The 14,791-nt window shown below is 35.6% G+C and overlaps 1 protein-coding gene across 5 annotated transcripts in view; it reads right to left on the bottom strand.

Moving 5' to 3' along the window:
- lrp1bb (low density lipoprotein receptor-related protein 1Bb) overlaps positions 1-14,791 on the bottom strand; it is a 271,908-nt gene that overhangs the window by 153,688 nt on the left and 103,429 nt on the right. For all 5 annotated transcript variants that reach the window (XM_058392915.1, XM_058392917.1, XM_058392919.1 and 2 more), the window contains 2 exons: positions 2,536-2,655; positions 1,227-1,355 (listed from right to left, as the gene is read on the bottom strand). In XM_058392915.1, coding sequence (XP_058248898.1) covers positions 1,227-1,355; positions 2,536-2,655 — 249 coding nt within the window. The remainder of the gene's footprint in view (positions 1-1,226; positions 1,356-2,535; positions 2,656-14,791) is intronic.

Raw genomic sequence — 14,791 nt, 5'->3', positions numbered from 1 at the left:
GTCTATCAAGACCACATTCATATCAATTATTCTTCCTATAAGTAAATATACACACACTCAGGATAATGAGTAGAATATAAACATTTTTCTGAAGTTATATGATTTTAATGTATTTAAACACCAATTTTCTCGTGTAAACACCTGTACGGACAATTTATGAATAAATCCGTTTCTATCCAGCTTGATAAATGAAGCCCATTGTCAGTAGCCACTGTGAAACACAGTTACTATTGAGAATTTGGGATTAAGCTGCACTCATTTCTCGACTTAATTTCTTCAACCAAATGCCTTGTGTAGTGTATTTTGTATAACTATGTTTGCTGATTGTGGTTCAATTAGTTTTCAAAGGAATTAAAGGATAAAAGTTTCAAAGTTTTATGTTATTTATGTTCCAGAAATGCGTCGTTTTTCAACCACAGTGCTGCTGAATTTTTTCTGTTTGGCAAGAAGCTGATTAAATCTCTGTAACAGCAGCTCTGACAGCAATGCCGACTGTAATTCAACTAATAAGTACAAATTAACATGTTCATTTAGGAGCTGTTTATTTTGTTTATTTTCATTCTAGGAGCTTTTTATTTAACATCAGTGCCAGGGGGTTGTACGAGTCAAAGGCTGAGCCATACATTTACGTTTTCCACCATAGGAGAATCTTTAGTACAGAGGACTTTGTGCTTTGTGGTTTCTCATGTAACCATGACAGCCTTGTTTTTTTTGTGTCTCAATAACTCCATGAGCTAGAGAAATGAGCAGCTGGTGAGGGAATGGCTTTTTATAACTGCTGTAACAGTTGATAACAAGTTCTTGTTTTGCAGACATTCCACATTGCATGTAACTATACAAAGATTAATAAAAGGTTTGTTGTTTAATAAATGAAAAGACTTTGTGATATACTTTGCTTTACATTAACCCACCTCACACATTTTTCGGTTATTTTCTTATAACAGCATGTACTTCTGTGATTTAATTCCTTAGTTATTCATACATAAGATTATTATAAATTCTTTTTTAGTAACACAGAACATCCGAATCGGATCATGGATAGATCAGTGTTTTAGAGTTGATGTTTTTTTTCCAGAAACTCTGCAGTGATTCATTATACCCCAGTAATACTGACATGTACAGTGACGCCATGTTGTTTGAACTTGAAACAACAAAAGAAGTGCTTTACATAACTTTAAGATGCACACAGCTTTCCAGTCATTAATTCATCATATCATTTTTCTTACCCTGTTCGGCTTTGCAGGAGTGTCTGTTAGGCTGCAATCTGTAGCCATCTGTGCAGCTACAGCGATACGACCCATAGGTGTTCGTGCAGGTTTGGCTGCAAATCCCATACACTGCACATTCATCATGATCTGCACACAGAGGAAGAGACACTTATGACAAATTAGATATGCTCAAACATGACCCAAATACATAAAACCCCCTTAATGTGGCCGTGCTTTGTCTTTTGTAAGGGCCATCTCACATCAATGCACCTGTCCTTCTGTGTCCCAGTCTCAGGAGTACTCGGAAAAGAGCATTTTACATTACAAACAGTAATTTACTGACTAAACTTCCCTTATTTATGAAGAGTTTTACTAGAACAGTTGCATATAACAGAATAGCAACGTCTTATTCCAGATTTTTTTTTTTAATATAGAAATCTTTGTTGTCTGCAGGATACAAACAAAAAACATGACACAAACAGTCTGCACTATACAATCAATAATCTTCACAGTCTTACTCAGGAGATATCATTTAGACCAAACCAGGTCAAACAATTCTGTCTATTTTTCAGAAGTCAATGCCATGTGCCATATAAAGTGTTAAAAGACCCCCCAGAGACAAATATCTCCTGCCACCATATACAGATGGGTGACAGATCAAAAGGAAAAAACAACATAAATTGTGTTTTTAAGATGCTAGGCCACCAGAAGACCTCGAAACAGCAGAACAGACTGAATGTGCCTTGAAATATTTCTCTGAAAATGTACTGCAAGGATGACACCAAACATAAAAAAACGAAAAAACGTGTGTGTGTGTGTGTTGTGGGGGGGTTGTTTTTGGTTTTTTTGTGTTTGGTGTACATTTTATATACACACACACACACACACACACACACACACACACATATATATATATATATATATATGTATATAATTGATGGTGATGGAGAGCAGTGTATAACACTTCTGCCCAAAATCTCCCAAAGATGTTCAGATGAGTTGAGTTTGGGTGACTCTGAAAGCCATTGCACATGATTTACATCATTTTCATACTTGTCAGAACATTCAGTGAGTGTTCATGTCCTGCGGATAGAGACACTGTCACAGTGGAAAAGACACTGGCCATTAGGAAAGAAATGTTTCATCATCAGCTAAAGATAATCAGTCAGCATAAGTCAGTATTGATTTGCATTGACTTCCCTTTATAGAAAACACAAACCATGCCTTTAAAATGCCCCCATAGCATTACAGAGCCACTGTTTTCCCTTCAGTTTGTCACCAATTTGAGTATTTGAGTACTTTTGTGTAATAAAGGCGAGAGGCCTACCTCTGCAGCTGCGACCGTCCTCCCCTACTTCGAAGCCGTCTGCGCAGAAGCAGAAGGTGCCGTTCCTGGTCATGATGCAGCCATAGCGGCAACGAAGCTCATGGCAGGCTGACAAGAGTTCTGCAGGTGATATAGGATAAGAGAGAAAAACAACAGAGAGACATAGATGTAAATTGCTTTTTGATTTTGCTCTCTTCGACCTACTTCTTCCTCAGCCGTCAGCATGGAGATGTGCGGCTGTGTGCTGACAGCCGTGAGCCTAAGGCGGGAATTAGCAGAGCTGCATAGAGAATCAGAAATGTGCTGCAGACAGAAACATGGCGATGAAATTATAAGAACACTTGTAACTGCTTATTTGAAAACAGAGAAAGAGCATTTCACAACATCATACATTTTATGATTTCTTATTCGCCTGCTGTAAATGCATTGCATCTGAATCAACAATTGCTTAGCTTTCTCCGAAAATCATTGCAGATCAATTCCGTTCTTGTTGGAGGCTGTGTAACTGGAGTTTTGACAGCAGATTCAAAGTCCAATAAATCCCCCATCAATAATACCAATGTAGATGAAGAGCTGCAAATGCAAATCCAGACAGGATTACTACTATTACAGCTTTTCTCAATCTCTCTGTCTCAGTTCTCAAACTTTATATATTTTTTTTTTATCTCAAAAAAAGTTCAAATCTTTCCTGTTTATTGAAGCAAATAGCAAAGGTTTTAGCACAAGTATGCAAAAGAGTAAGTACAATTTACACAATAACTCAATGAACATGGTCTGCTGATCAAAACTGATGAGTTTGGATTTTCAGTGAAACTGTTAACTGTCACAACTTCTAAACCATCTTTTATAATGTGAGCCATCTCATGCAAAATGATCCATTCAATTTTTAAAAATCTGTCAGACACACATCATTATTCCATAAATATCTACATCAGGGAATGATGTCTGCTAAATTACCAAATCACCTTGTGGCAATTTTCTTTTCACTATTTATTTACTCTCCCATAAAACCCATAAAACTAGGGATAAATCTCAATTTCTATGTTCAACAAGCACATATGAGTGTGACTATCCACATACTTTTGGCCATATAGGGTACACTGTAAAATATCAAATAATACACTGTATAATACAAAAATCGTAGATACCCCACTATGCCCTGTGTTATCTGTTATTTCATTATAAACCCATGACCTGATAAAACTGTCTAATCATTTACAATATAATACAAAATAGCATTCAGCTAGACAAAAGTGACATTGTTATATAGTATAGTAAGCAATCAGTGTCAACAAAAATGTAGAACAAAAATGAAAAAAGGATATAACAGACATTTCCAGGTGAAAAAAATATCTAAAAAAAAAAAAAATGACCAGTATGTCTCACATGGTGGCAAATCATTCTGGTGGCATTGGCCAAATTACTGACATGATAACTAGGTTTTGAAACATAAATTAAAAGTTTTCAAGGAGTTCCATTTTAAAGAAGTGCAAAAGATTTGTACAAAACAGTTCTGACAGATGCAACAGTTAAGAGAAAAATTAAAATAGATATTCAATAGAAACTCTTGTCTCTATGTTCTTTATATACTGATTAGGGACTAGCAATATAATTCTGCATGTTAACAGCAGCAGCAACAACAACAACAGCAACAGTCATTGCGGTTCTTCCTCATTCTGTTCCCACAAAGTTTCAAGAACACAGTTGTACTAAATGGCTTTGTATGCTGTAGCAGTACAATTTCCCTTCACTGGAACTAAGGGGCTCAAACCTGCTCCAGCATGACGATGCCCCTGTGCAGATTATCCGATTGTCCTGCCCAGAGCCCTGACCTCAACCCCAATGAACACTTTTGGGATGAACTGGAATCCCGACTACACCCCAGACTTCATCACCTGATCCCTAATGCCTGATCTCTAATGCCTTTGCGGCTAAATAAGTAAATCCATACAGCCATGCTCTAACATCTAGAAAACCTTCCCAGAAGAGTGAAGGTTACTGTAACAGCAAAGAGTGAATAAATCTGAAATGGGATTTTCAACAAGCACATAATAGTGTGATTGTCCACATACTTTTGGCCATATAGTGTACAGTGTAAAACATTTAAAAACCCTGGCCAAAAATGTCAGATATCCCAAAATGCATTGTGTTATCCGCTATCTTACTATAAACCATTATATTTCACTATAAATCATGTACAGTACAATCCTGTTTAATTATCAAACATTATTTTGCTAAATAAATACTGAAAAATGTTACATTTTAAAATACTGAAAACATCAGGATTTTTACTGTGTAGATAGATAGATAGATAGATAGATAGATAGATAGATAGATAGATAGATAGATAGATAGATAGATAGATAGATAGATAGATAGATAGATAAACAGGCAAACTACAAAAGGCTGCTACTTTATTTTACAAATTAAGTTCAAGTTGCTGATTGCTCAGGCTGCACAGTGACATGAAACCTGTCACCTTGATCATTTCAATCCACTTCATCTGCAGCTGATTCAATAAACATGGCAATTTTCTATTAAAACAATGCTTTTCGGTTGTTCATTATTTTTTCTTCTTGTGGCAGCTGTCACTATGCTACTCCTGACATGGCTCTATGCAATACTAGTGTAGCAACCCACAATTATTTTCATGCAGAGCGAGCAACAAAGGAACACATCAAGACATTTCTCAAAATGAGTTTCAAAATGACTATCATGCACAGAAATGTGTGGCAGGTCTTGAGCAAGCAGCGTCTCTGTCTAATTCAGCAGATTATTCTTCATTTGAGAATTTGTATTGTGCCTGTAGATTTATAAATGTGCACTTGCAATTATCTGTTAACTAAAGGCTACCAATTAACAACTGACAAATAAAGAACTTGGTAAACTTTTGTATGATTAATTTCAGATAGGATATCTAACAACATTAGGAACATTTATTGTACATACAGTGCATAGGGTTTTTATCTGTATCTAGGGCTTTCTTAACTTTTTTTTTTTTTTCGACCACTTTCAGTAGAAAAAAAATCACTTAATTGCAGTGGATTTATTTTTTTATTTTTATTTTTTGTAATTCTTTTTACCAGTGGAATTTGTCTGTTTATTGGGTGCCCATGTTCTTTGACATGTCACACTCCACACTAGTGGTTAATGGCTCATATGAAAGTAGACACTCAGAATTTTAAGAATTCATAGTTTTCAAACTACTTTTTGATTTTTCCTAAACTACTAGGGAAAATATTTTGATAGAAAAGTTCCAATAGTCAGTTGCATAAGGAGACAGTGGAAATCCCCCTGCTTAAAGATGTTCAAAGTGATTTCTTCACACAATGAATGTCAGGCTTAGATCACCTTGCCGGATATTTACGTGTCATAGTTAAATAAAAAATTTGGATTGTAGGCAGATTCATGGAGCTTGTTTTGTGCCCAGGGTTGTGCCTCTTAGTTCCAGTGAAAGAAAATAGTTAAACAATGTCATTCTTCCAAACTGTTTGTGCCAACAGTTTGGGGATGGCTAATATACACTGATCAGCAATGATCAGTGTAGGTCTCAGCTCTGAGTCATTAACACATGGACTCCACAAGACCTCTTAGTGTGTGTTGTAGTGAACTCATTAGCAGCAGTTCCTTTAAGTCTTGCAAGTAGTGAGGTGGGGCCTATATGGACATTCAAATGCATTTATGAGTTTTGGTGTTCATGACCCCGGTGCTAGTTCACCAGTTTTTCCTTCTTAGAGCACTTTTGGAAATCACTGCATACCAGGAACATCCCACAAGACCTGCTGTTTTAGAGATGCTTTGATCCATTCATCTAGCCACCACAACTGGCCCTTATGCTTGCCAATTTTTCACAAATGGCTGTTTACTTGCTGCCTAATATATCCCACCCCTTTACAGAAGCCAATGTAACGAGATAATCAATGTTATTCACTTCACCCAGTGGTTTTAATGTTATGTCTGTTTGGTGTAGTGCATAACTTTACTTCCCCTTGTAATATACATCTTTTTTCTATAAGTTTATTTGTGTTTGAGATCAAATCAAGAGAGAAACATACTTAGCAAAGTGGAAGGAAACATTGTTCCTATTGTAAGGTGCCCTACACATACAGTAAATGACTATAATATAATATATTCTGGGTTTGAGAATCATAGCTTTATATGAGCTAAAGGACATAAAATGACTAACTGTGTTTCACAGTATTAAGCGTCTGATTTACAAGAGATGTTTATTACTACCCACCAGGGTTAATATGGTGATGAAATGGAAAAAAGAGAAGAAAAAAAGAAGAGACATCAAATAGAATTTGTATTCAATTCTGATTTGAGCATTTACTTGAAGTAACTGTTGAAATTTGGAATGTTCCTAAAGAAAAAAAGTGTAAAACCTTGTGTAATATATTTGCAAATATATTTGTAAATATATTAATCAAAGGTTTATGGTATTCTTATAACAGGCAATGCTACATAAAATGTGACTATATTCAAGATATTTTCACTTGCTAAAATGTCTTTTTTTGCAGTGTCTGCAGAAAAGAAGACAGAAGAAGTCACTGTTAATCATATCACTGACAGAAAAATGGTAGAACAAAGTTATTATTAAAATAAAAATAGTAAAATGAGTGGAGATTTAAAGGTCCATTTATTCTCATTACAAAAAAGCTTTGGCTAAAACTGTCACTGTAAAGCAGATCATATTGTATGTTACCTGCTCCATGTATGTTAACTTTTAGCTTTTTATTTTGATATATGATATTTTCCTATTATAGCCAACTGGCACATCAGACACCACTGACATCTTGATCTCAGGGGTAAAACATTTTGTTATTGATTAGGCAATATCTGGAGAGATAATCATTTTCAGCCAGTCTGTTTTTCAGCAACCACAATTGCTCATTCAAGGTGGGGTTTTTTTCTACAAACACAATCTGGAAAAGGAAAGATAACGAGAGAGAGAGAGAGAGAGAGAGAGAGAGAGAGAGAGAGAGAGAGAAAGAAATAGGGAGTGTACTAGGAGGCCAGAGAAGAAAGCAGGATATAATGTACAACTCACTATCTTGCACAGATAAATGCAACACTCTCTCAAAAGTAGGAACGAAAAACCGAAAAAATGAAATAAAAAAATGGAAAAAAGAAGTCCTATAAAACACCTGTACAGCACAGAACAGAGATTTCAATCTAAAATCTGGTTTCCATACAAATGGGTCACAGATAGAAATGTGTCACATGTTACAGCAGAAAAGTATGACTAGCACATGAATGAATGAATGAATGAATGAATGAATGAATGAATGAATGAATTTATTTATGGATGGATGGATGGATGGATGAATGAATGAATGAATGAATGAATGAATGAATGAATGCATGAATGCATGAATGCATGAATGAATGAATGAATGAATGAATGAATGATTGAGAGAGTGTTCAGCTTTGGTATGAATATTGTATCTATTGTAAAGGAAAATCTCTAAAAGCTTGTCCTCCTTTTCTGTGATAAGAGAATACAAGATCAGGAGGCTGAATACATTCAGTTTCCCAAGCACACCACAGATTCCTCTGAAGAGCATGTACAATTAGCAGAAACTTATACCCGATCAGAGGCAAAACATTTCCAAACTGCTCTCTTCCAAATTGCTCTATTTGCTTTCTTAATCTAAAACAAACAATTTATCTATTTGTCCTTTTCAACAATCTCTGTAATATAACACTGCAGTGAACTTTTTCCAGCAGAGCCATCTTAAAATGTATACACTCCATAAAAAAGTTTTATTTCTTCATCACAAAATGAATAAATCAGCTTTAATTTAAAGGACATCTGTGCATTGCTTGCTTGGAGAAATATTATCAGCATTTTCTCAACTCCTGCTGTCCACATATCATAAGACTACAGGCCATCACACTCATGCTATTTTTAATTGGCGTGCATCCTGTTAGAGGAGGAGAGAGGAGATACTGAGTAGACAGATATTCAGGACTAATCCTCATATCTGCTGCCAAACAACAGGCACATATTCCCCTTACCAGACACAGACAGATGCAGATAAACATACACACCGGATTGTTTGGCATAGGATTTTTTACTGAATACTTACTGACTACAGCAAGAGCATGCACATATTGGTGTCCAAAAGTCAATTCTGTTTTGAATTCTTTTCTAATTCAATAGAAAAAAGCATTAAAACGCATAAATATATATATATATATATATATATATATATATATATATATATATATATATATATATATATATATATATATATATATATATATATATATATATATATATATATATATATATATATATACATATATATATATATATATATATATATATATATATATATATATATATATATATATATACATATATATATATATATATATATATATATATATATATATATATATATATATATATATATATATATATACACATATATATATACTGTATATATTATCAGCTATATAGATTACGTTCAAAATGCCATCGTCCTAGCTTGCCATCTAACAATCGCTGATTGATGACAGCATCACGTGTGGATCTGAGGGGAAAAAAAAGGCGTGGCCAGATGTGTTTAATGTGTGTTGTGTATGTTACATTATTATACTGGAAAAAATAAATGGAAGCTGGTTATGCATCAGCTGTATTCACTTTCAGTCTGATGTTTTTTGGATTAATTACCCATTCACAAGGTCAGGCAAGTTGGGACGATAAATAAAGCTAATGAGTTATTAGCTGTAACTAAACTCATTAGAAATTAAATTACCTAAAGTACATATACTCTGTGTTCAGCAGTTGCAGAAAAACATATTGCGAGATATAACTAAATTTAAATGTTTAAATTGTTCATCCATCTCTAATTTTTGATCCCATCTTCAAGCTTAGTGAAACGTAGACTACAAAAAATATTTGAATATCAGAAATTCCTCAGTATTTGGTTTGTCCCCCTTTTGCTTTTATGGCAGTGTGCACTCAAGCTGCCATGGACTCCACAAGTTTATGTATAAGCTGATGATCCACAATATGTCATCTGAACATTTGCTTCAAAGGAAGTGATAAGCCTCAAGGAAATCGGACCTCCTCTGTGCAGTGATGACTGCAAGCTGGGCCGTGAAGCAGCCGGCAGTGCTGTGGCGCTTACATCTGTGTTTTCATGTGTTTGCTTTGTTTATGCTACCACCTGTGTTTTGTTTTGGTTCATGTTTTATCTCCGCCCTGTACCGTCACTGATTGTTGCCCTCATGTGTCAGGATTAATCTTACCTCTGTTCAGTTTACTTCCTGATTTATGTATGAATTTAATCCCTGGTGTATCATGTATTCAAGCCGCACTACACGCTCAGCTCTCTAGCAGTTCATGGCGTTACTGAGCTGTGTTTTCCTGTATGTTTACATGACTTGTTGACTCTGCCTTGTTCATTGATTTTCATGTTTTGGCTAGCCACTCTTAATAATCTGCCTTATCTGCACTTGCGTCCTCATCAGCTTGTCTCTATCTGACAGTGGCAACATGGTCAGTATTTGCAAATTTGCTTTCAATTAAAATATGACCTCGAAAGAGTGCTGTATCTTTGACAGTCAAGATATTTCTTTTAAAATTCTAAAACTATTGCTAACCTGCCATTTAGTAGTTTTAAAGAAAAAAATGAAAAAGATATTCAGTGTGATCACAGGCTTTTGGAAGTCAATATATGATCCAATGAAAGCTATACCAGAATAGTGACAAATGTAGAGCATTGACTCAGTAGTTATATACAGCAAATAGCTTCTTGTGATTTATCTTAATTACTAATAAAGCTATTCTGTTAAACAAGAGCTACTATACAAGATGGCGCTGTCTCCTCCAATTTTCCTTTATGAAATGTTCTATCAGAGCCCTTCAGACATATCTAATCCCTTCAGACTTTTACTCAAAGCCTCAAAAACACATCTGTTTGTGAAGACCTTGATGTTTTATGAACCGCACATAAAAGCTATAAAAGCTTTCATCAGTGTGAACATTCACAAAAATGTGAAATATACAGATGATGTCTTTCCATTCTAGAAAACATGTCCTGTAGCATTTGACAGTGTCCGTGCCACTTCAGAAAGAGCCATTTTAACTAATACTTCTCCAAGCTTTAATTACACAGCTAGAGTTAATCTGGACACTTCTACTCTGGCCTCTATTGTGGTTTTCCTTCTCAAATAATAGCCAGAAACCTGGGAGGCTAAGTGCTAAGCCAAGCATGTGCTTGCTAATGCCATTATGGACTGTTAGCCACAGAGAGCCATCGCTGAACTACAAGCATTCTGCTCTCGAAAAACTGTTCCTTAGCTGCCTGATATGTCAGCAATTACTTTTTTGCTTTATGTGCCATCTCTGACAATAAACTCAGCAGCCCACAGGAGAACAGATTTTTTTAAAGCGTTGAATAGAATCTTTAGAGAAAATAACATCAACTAAAATATTTGTGTAAAAAAAATGTACAACACGTAGCTAAGCAATCTAAAAATGCACGTTTATCATGGATGCTTTTAACACTTTCAGTAAACCCCCAGAGCGCACCAACTGCAAATAACAACAAGCCTCTCTTATCTCTGAGACGGTTCAACTCCAGTGAAAATGCACTGATGTAGAAATATAGCACAGTGCCACAATTTAGTGAAGGATGATAATAAATATGAAATGACTTTCCCTCACAGGTACAGTGTGTTCTTGTAATAAACGACTGAAGGCTGTCCTTTGGGCTAGACATCAGCTGAAAACTAAAAGTCATTCTGAAAACTAAAAGTCATTTGGGAACAACTGCAAATACCTCAGCAGATGAGGAAGGCCATTTCTACATCAGGAAGTAGATGAGGAATGAATCCCAAGAGGCATCTTCTAAAACACTCCAGTCTATACTTTATTCTCTGTGCTTCTTTTACTGTCAGAACAAGTGAAGATATTTGCTAGATTCAAAAACTGATTGCTTACTAGCCACAAAACATGCACAGAAATATGATTGCTATTTGAAACTAGGCTTTTGTTTGAAATAAGTGTGTCAAAAATGTAAAATATTATGGTGTAAATGCAAATAGAAACAAGCTGAACAGACCTAATGTGCCCTAATCCACCATTATAAGTCAATTTGACCTAGAACCATATTTTTGTACTATGCTTAATTATTATTTCTGTGCTCCAAACAGTAGAGAGGATATGCTTATTTAAATGTTTTTCTAAAGTTCGCCATGCACACACTACTATGGCTGCATATTCAGGATTTTATTCAAACTCAAATGCTAATTAGAAAATGCTAATTCGAACACGTATTTGCAGTTGCATTTCCTGTGTGTGTGGGCATGCATAATTGAGGATATAATCAAACTCAATTGCAAAATATATATTTAAACTGGCATTTTTATGACCAAGAACATCTAGTGGCTGGCGAAATTAAAATGCAAATGCAAACTCGGTATGTCATTTCATTTTCAGTGTCTAAATTGGTGATTCTGGCATTTTGAAGAAGCAATATCAATCGTTCCTTTTGTGAATGTATTTCCTTATCCTCATGACCTGAAAAGAATCTACAGATGTAATTTTGGTTTCATTTGCATTTTTACGGTCAAAAGTTTGCAGACACTTCACCATCACACCCATATATGTGTCTTCCCCAAACTGCTGTCACAAATTTAGAAGCTCAAAATTGTATAAAACATCTCTGTATGCTCTATTATTACATTTTCCCTTCACTGGAACTAAGAGGCCCAAACCTGTTCCACTATGACACTGCCCATGTACACAAAGCAAGCTCCATAAAGGCATGGTTTGAAGTAGAAGAAATTGAGTGGCCTTCACAGTGCCCTGACCTCAACCACACTGAACACCTATGGGATGAACTGGAATGCTGACTGAACCCCAGACTTCCTCACTCGACATCAGTGCCTGCCCTTTACTAATGCTCTTCTGGCTGAATGCACAAATCCCCACAGCCATGTGCCAACATCTTGTGGAAAGCCTTCCCAGAAGTGTGGAGGTTATAATAACAGCAAACTGGCAATTAATCGGATTAGGATGTTCAAAAAACTCACAGTGTGATGGTCAGGAATGCACACACCTTTTTGTGAAAAAATACTTTTGAAAAAAATACTTCAAATGTAAAAGGTATAGAAAATGTTGACTATGCTGTGTCCTAGAGTATAGTATTAGCCCTAAATATCCCCCCCCCCAAAAAAAAAACTCAGTAACGACAGATCATTATCATGTGAGTCACTGTTCAGTAAAAATAGTACAAAAACAAAGCATTAAATAGACAAGTGAATAAACAGAACAGCATTAAATCCACCACATAAGACTGGCTTTTACAGATCATTGAACATTCACATATCACAACTGACATATGCTTTGTGAACTGGTAGTAATTAATATTCTCCAGTATATGTCACTGCCTGTGCCATCTTTGCTAAGAAAAAAAATGCTCCGTTCTGGCACCTAGGTAGTGGAATGAACTTAGACGTCAGAACAGTCTTTAAACGACAGATGAACACCCTGAAATACTTAAACTAGCACTTGTTTTATTAAAAAAACAAAATGTGTTGTCTGTGCGCTCCTCTTGCCATATTTCCTCCCAACAGAGTTTTAGACTGATGATATTCTTAGTCTGTGACCTAGTAAAGCAGTATTGATATATTCATTGACAGTGACTTCAAAGCACTTTTATAAAAGATTATAAAAAACTTTAATAAATGATGTTTCAAGTTGGGACTGTGCAATGGTCAGGATGAAGTCCTGTCCTGATTCTTGGTTTCATAAACATTCAAGATGAACAAAAACACAAAATTAGTGGAAACAATCATTATCCATTTATTAATCATCCAGGACACTTCCTCCACAGTAACCTCAGTTATAAGTGCCTGCTGTGGTCTTGGAAAGCAGTGCTGCTGTTTAGTCCCCTTCAAAATGTTGCTTTATGACGAGAGGGGAGCAAGGGCAGCCCAAATTTCCACTCTCCATATGGACTAATTACAGTCTCCGGGGAACTCCAAGGCCTTTGGCCCGTCAAGGCCGACCTTCATCCCACCAGCCTATGCATGTGAACTTAGAGCACTCTAATTAATGTGGGACCAAATTAAGATGCTTCCCGAGCACATGCTGCAGCCCATAGAAATGTTTAGTAAGCTTGCCATGGATTTATTACTCTCAAATTAGTGGCTCATTCCATCCCTGGGGCTTATTACAGCTGGATCAATCCTGTTTGTTTGCCATTCAAAGTTCATATATAAATGTAGCGATTATGTGATATAACAGCGGGTGGAATAGGGCAACAATATACACAGTGTCCTTTATACCGAGGGCATTTCAAAGTTGCAACTATTAAACTGTAAAAGGCCATAAAACAGAAGTTCATGCACAAACAAAATCATAAACTAAACATAAACAGCTTTAAACACTTTTACTGGAACTTGACTTGAAATTCTGCCAATCAACGAGAGCAGAATGAGGCTACACATCAGCTGCATGTGCGCTGTCATGAGATTGACTGTTTCATGACAAAAGCATCACTTGTGTCAAAATTAATTTCTAAATCTGCCCGTTCTGATAAGAAAGGAGAAGAAATCCTTTTAACAAGATTAAATATTGCTAGAATGTTTTCTCACATTACAGAAAGATGTAAAGATTTGATGGAAGCCAGTGAAAGACATGAAGTATTGATTTGGAGGCCTGTCAATTTTTTTTTTCAAATAGGGCTAGCTTTTTGCATGGAAAAAATTAGAAATCTGCCAAACTTGCTACTTTTGAATTAAAGATGTTAAAAGTTACTTTTGCTATTTCATATTTAATTAAAATTTTTGACAGATTTTTAATATCAGCTGGAGCTTTCTAAAATGCATTTTTCTTTTCTTTTTTTTAAAGCAGTAGACTCTTACCGTTAGGTAAAAGGAGATTATGGTTTAACTGGGTTGCACAATTTTTATGTCTGACTCACTGGATAAACAGGGTTAAACAAATATAGCCAAATAATACCCACCAGACTTCTGCTAAAGGCACAGACTGTAATAGGGTTAGACTGCAGCTCCAAAACCCAAATCATGTTTCATTTTCTTCCTTAGCTTGTGTAAATAAATTCTAAGTAGATTTTGTGGGGTTGTGTTTTTGCCTTCAATCTTTCAATTCCTGCCTTCCAGCTGGTCACATATAGCTGTCCACGTGGCTTAGGAATGAGACTCTACCTCTAATACTTTTGAGTGAAAAAAGCAAAATATAAAAACCTTTTCTTGCTCAAAGACAACTGAG

Source organism: Hemibagrus wyckioides, linkage group LG06 (assembly GCF_019097595.1).
Source record: "Hemibagrus wyckioides isolate EC202008001 linkage group LG06, SWU_Hwy_1.0, whole genome shotgun sequence".
Lineage (NCBI taxonomy): Eukaryota > Metazoa > Chordata > Actinopteri > Siluriformes > Bagridae > Hemibagrus > Hemibagrus wyckioides.
Note: the sequence above shows the minus strand (reverse complement) of the source record. Positions and strands in the feature narration are given on the sequence as shown.